This window comes from Solea solea, chromosome 20 (genome assembly GCF_958295425.1).
Source record: "Solea solea chromosome 20, fSolSol10.1, whole genome shotgun sequence".
Classification (NCBI taxonomy): domain Eukaryota; kingdom Metazoa; phylum Chordata; class Actinopteri; order Pleuronectiformes; family Soleidae; genus Solea; species Solea solea.
Window position 1 is genome coordinate 881,813 of NC_081153.1, and position 5,649 is coordinate 887,461.

At 44.1% G+C, this 5,649-nt stretch overlaps 1 protein-coding gene across 1 annotated transcript; it reads left to right on the plus strand.

The window, feature by feature from the left end:
• The first annotated feature begins 764 nt into the window (after positions 1–764).
• tbxta (T-box transcription factor Ta) lies at positions 765–3,645 on the plus strand. Its single transcript, XM_058619125.1, has 8 exons — positions 765–1,028; positions 1,198–1,462; positions 1,576–1,710; positions 1,788–1,849; positions 1,950–2,011; positions 2,137–2,310; positions 2,407–2,530; positions 2,645–3,645. The coding sequence occupies exons 1-8, from the start codon at positions 841–843 to the stop codon at positions 2,901–2,903; spliced, it is 1,269 nt and encodes a 422-aa protein (XP_058475108.1). The 5' UTR covers positions 765–840; the 3' UTR covers positions 2,904–3,645.
• The last annotated feature ends 2,004 nt before the right edge of the window (positions 3,646–5,649 follow it).

Below are 5,649 nucleotides of genomic sequence, written 5' to 3' on the forward strand. Positions count from 1 at the left end.
GATTAACGACATATATGATTGACATTGTGATGAATATTGTAAAGATGTATTCACGTCATATTTTATAAAAACAGAATTTAACGACATTAGCGGCTTAAATCTGCAACACTGCATCGTACACACCACGCTCTACATGAGTCTACATGAGTCTACGTGAGTCTACATGAGTGTACATGAGCCTACATGAGTGTACATGAGTCTACATGAGTCTACATGTAGAATTGTTGGACTGTTCTCTGCACAGCTCACATGTGAATATGTGTCCTGAGAGGCAGACTGCAGGCCCATTATGCAAATGTGGGACTCACTTGTGGGCTGTCCACACTTTGGCACAAGAACTGAGTGGAGTCGCCCTAATGGCCCACACTTAGTAAACACAAGCCCTCTGCCATGTGTATTACACACAACAAAAGATTAGCACTATTTGCAAATATACAGCTGAGTTCAAAGGCCACAGTTCTCTTCCCTGCTTCCCTTCTTTTGTTTGGACACACAGTTTGAATGTGTGAGCGCATCAAATGCTGAACACTGCAAACAAAATGATTGAAAAACAAAATCCCGCACTGAAAACTCTGCAGCAAACACGTGACACAGCTGAAGTTAAATGAAACAAACAGCAGAGAGCGAGTTAGTGACGGTCAGTGTGGAGACACTCACTATCTGTGTGTGTGTGTGTGTGTATGTGTGTGTTTGGGCGCGCGCAAGCCACGCCCAGTATCTCCATGAGGTCCCTGGAGGCCCTTAAATGATGAGGCGTCGGGCTCCTTTAACAGATAACTGTCTCTGGGGTCGCGGACACAGTGAGCGCTGAACATCGGTCTCTGAACTCTTCGTGGAAATATGACTTCTTCTTCCAACCACGACCAGCGGCTGGAGCATCTCCTCAGCGCCGTAGAGAGCGAGTTCCAGAAGGGCAGCGAGAAGGGCGACCCGTCCGAGAGGGACATTAAACTGACGCTGGACGACGCAGACCTGTGGACCAAGTTTAAAGAGTTAACCAACGAGATGATCGTCACTAAAACTGGAAGGTAAGTCCTGTTCCGAGGCCGCGCTGTTGCGCCCTGCGCGCAGGAGCCGCGCTTTTTACGCACGGCCGCGGCGCACACGTACACACCGCTGTCAAAGGCTTGTCCTGAGGCCTGCACGGTCGCACTCTTCATACAAACATGACCTCAATGACAGGCTCTTGTTTTCCAGGAGGATGTTCCCGGTGCTCAGGGCCAGCGTCACCGGCCTGGATCCAAACGCCATGTACTCGGTGCTGCTGGATTTTGTAGCCGCGGACAACAACCGGTGGAAGTACGTCAACGGGGAGTGGGTCCCCGGCGGCAAACCGGAACCCCAGAGCCCCAGTTGCGTCTACATCCATCCGGACTCCCCGAATTTCGGAGCCCACTGGATGAAAGCGCCCGTTTCCTTCAGCAAAGTCAAGCTCTCCAATAAACTGAACGGGGGCGGACAGGTGGCTCATTCTTCTTGATATGATTTCCATCAGGCACACAGTGTCTAACCTGAATATAAAGACATAATATCCGTTATTTCTTTCATTAATGCTGTTGTTTGTGTTCCACAAAGATCATGCTGAATTCGCTGCACAAATACGAGCCCAGGATACACATTGTGAAGGTCGGCGGGATCCAGAAGATGATCAGCAGTCAATCTTTCCCCGAAACACAGTTCATCGCTGTCACTGCTTACCAGAATGAAGAAGTGAGTGCTGTCCATAGAACAAATGCTGCTTTCTCTTGTCAAAGGATCGAAATGCTAACACAGCGTCTCATCCACAGATCACCGCTCTGAAGATAAAGCACAACCCGTTTGCTAAAGCTTTCCTGGATGCTAAAGAAAGGTATGAAGTGAAAAAGAAAGGTATGAAGTGAAATCTCAGTGGAACAGCTTGTTCTGTTAATGTTACAGCGACTGATGTTGTTTTTGTCTTTGTTCTGCAGGAGTGACCACAAAGACGTCCCCGACCACACTGCAGACGGTCAACAGTCCGGCTATTCTCAGCGTGAGTGTCACTTACTTCTACATTCGCTCTCTTTTTAAGATGAAGTCGTAGGAATAAAACAGCGAGTGTTTTTAGCTCATGTTTGGCATGTGCACATATGCTCATTTAGTCTTTTAATTGTACAGTTGGAGGTTGGTTCCTCCCCGGCCAGAGTCCCATCTGCCCCAGCAGCAGCCCTCCTCAGTTCAGCGGCACTGCAGCTCACTCCTCGGGCTCCTACTGCGAGCGCTACCCTGGTCTGAGGAGCCACAGGACGGCTCCATACCCGAGCCCCTACCCTCACCGCACCTCCAGCACCAGTAAGACTTGCTCACCGCTCACACAATACTACAAATATCACATGATGGACATGAAGGTGCTAAAAAGTGTCATTTGGTCTGTGTCCCCTTTTTTAGACAACTACCTGGACAACAGCTCAGGTTCTCTGTCCACTCATGACAGCTGGTCTGCTCTTCAGATCCCAAACTCCACAGGCATGGGGACTTTGTCCCACACCACCAACTCCACCTCTAACTCCAGGTCAGCAGAGGTTAAACTGTGGTCGTCGTTGGCAAAAACCTGTTTGATGTTGTAAATTTATGGCTGTTGATGTCAAACAATTTCATCAATCAAATTTTCTATTTCCTTCCACAGTCAGTACCCCAGCTTATGGTCAATGGCCAGCACCACCCTAACTCCTTCTGGCTCCGCCTCTGGCTCCATACCAGGAGGTTTGACCTCCCAGTTCCTGAGGGGCTCCTCCTACACGGGCCTGACCTCCTCACTGCCTGTCTCCTCACCTTCTTCCATGTACGACCCCAGCTTAAGTGAAGTTGGGGTGGGGGAGGCCCAGTTTGAGAGCTCCATTGCCAGGCTCACTGCGTCCTGGGCGCCTGTGGCTCAGAGTTACTGAGCAGCGGAGACGTCACCTCTGAAGGTCTTCTCTGAAGGCTCAGTGGTCTTCTCTGAAGGCTCAGTGGTCTTCTCTGAAGGCTCAGTGGTCTTCTCTGAAGGCTCAGTGGTCTTCTCTGAAGGCTCAGCGGTCTTCTCTGAAGGCTCAGCGGTCTTCTCTGAAGGTTTTGGGGCAGGACTTGAAAATAAATGGGTCATGGGAAAGACATGGAAAACTTACAAAGACCTGTTGGGACGTGTTCTGGCTCCTGATTGTGGAAAAGCAACGATTATTCATTCCAGAGCCACTATTTATGAAAGTGATGTGCAGAGACAATCATCTCCTTTTATGTTGGACAAATAATATTCAGCCTTCTCTTCTCTCAACATGCTTATTACACATGTACTTCTTCTGCCTCTACACAATACCCAGAAATACCCAGAAATCCAGATGTTTGTTGTTATAAACATGTGAAAAACTGTTCCTCTAACATAAATATGTATATGTGTGTATATAGACTAAATTAACGCCACGTGTATTTCCATTTAAGCGTGTATTTTTCTTCCGGTTGAAATACAAATCTGAGACTGGACTGAGAGTCACAAGTGCCTTCTGTATCCGGGCAGGTTTCTGTTGGATAAAAAAGACTTCCCTGCACAAACACATGTACAGATTCTATGTATTTGTATTTGAATTTGAACTCACTGTGAGTTGTATTTATGTCATTTAATAATAAATTAAATATGTTTGTTTTCTCAAACTACTTTTTTCTTTCTTTCTAGTCTGGTTTCTGTCCAATAATTTGAAATAATGTTATAAAGAGTGAAAGAGGACATATTATGTGTATAATAAAGTTCAATCACCTCTGAAATCAATGGTCAAAACAAGGGTTGAATGGTTTAATTCATAAGAAAGAGTGAAGTTGTGGCTCAAACTAAATGTTTAAGCTTTGTTTTAATCACATCGTTCACTCAGCTGCTGGGAATGAAAAATGAAAATAGAAGAGATGACAATGAAGAACACAGTTAAAACATGGCGAACACTTCAGATCTGCATATGAGCAACATCAAAGGCTTTTATTATAAGATTATTATAATTTTAGTGTTTCTACATAAAGCCACACACACATATGTGGTTCCATTTAATGACAATAATACATAAAACAACCCTGGTGATTTCAATTTACCATTTTATTCAAAAATGATGGACAGTTTTATATTTAATACTGAATTTGTGTGTTTTTTTATGGGAAATCTCCACTGTTAATAAAAACTTGAATGAAAGTCCACGTGACACAAACAACAAGAGTAACATCAGTTATATTAGAATTAAATAGTCCGAGATAATGGTCTATGATCATCTTCAAACAAACCACCCGACGATTCAAGCTGACTTAAGGAAGGGAAAATTCAACTCTTGCTCCAGCTCATACCTGAGGCCTGTGGCTTGGCCGTGCACTCAGGACTTCAGTGGTGTGATGTGCGTGTCAGGCCCACAGAGGCTGACGCTCCCTGAAGTGATGGAGTGTTCCTCACTGAGGTGCAAATGAAGGCTGCAGGGTCACGGGGCCATCGGCAAATAGTAATGAAGCAAAAATGTGAAGTGCAGCTGGGAGGGCCAAGCAGAGCAAAGGTCCTCCACTCTGCTGCCTCACGTCAATACAGTCGCTGTCTATGTTCGAACTGTTGAAATCAGATGTCACATGAGATAAAATGGTGCGTTTAAACCAAACCAATGTGTTTTCTTGTCACAGTAAAATACAAGTTTGAAATCATTTTAGAAAGGACGATTTTTGTTGGCATTAAATCATTATTGAATAATCTACTCATTTATATAGGTAGGTTTGAATTACAGAATGAAATTGACTTTATTTTATTATATATATAATAAAATAAAGTTTATAGTATAAGTAGTTATATATAATATAATATAATATAATATATATATAAAGGATATTGCTTTGAAATCAATTCATATTATGTAACTACAGGGCACAATGACAAATATACATATAATAAATAAGTATGGTTATAAGAAATAGGAAATGGTGGTGATGTGAGTCAACATCCAACATGAGGGAGGAGAGGACACCATAGTGGTCTCAGAAGTGTGGCCCATGGGTGTGCACTCTTGCTCGGCCTGACAGCTCAAATCTAAGCTATCCTGAGACCCTGCAACACATGTTTCAAATTCCTACCAAAGAATGGAAACAGACTTTCTGCAAAGGTGCTATTTTACATACATTACCTTAAATTCAAATATCTACTCACACGAAAAGGGAACAAAAGATGAAATACTATCATTTATGATGTTTATCTGAATCAGGACCAAGCAACAGACCACTGAGTAGCTTCACTGCCTCTGTTTCCACTTCATAGGCTCAAACCCCCTCTTATTATCTTATCTTATCAGACCTGAGTTGGAGAGTAAAACCAAGGATATGTTTGATTGCAGCTTTCCTGAGCTATGGAAGTTACAAGGGTTTTCACTGGCTTGCTTTCTTATCTGAATTGCATGTTGGTTACAGCAGTCACTGTTATGAACCACCTGTGAGAAGATGTTGACCTCCACCTGGTGACGCTAATGAACCCGTGGGGAACCTTTTCCCCATCAGGTTCCCTACCTGGAAAGATCCCACACAGAATGCCCCAAAATGACTCAAAATGCTGTGGAACATATGCCAGGACTGTGCGCTGTGCTGTGACATTACACCAAAATACAGAGAAGAAGACTTTTTACGTAGCCAGAATGAACCGAGCCAGGGGAA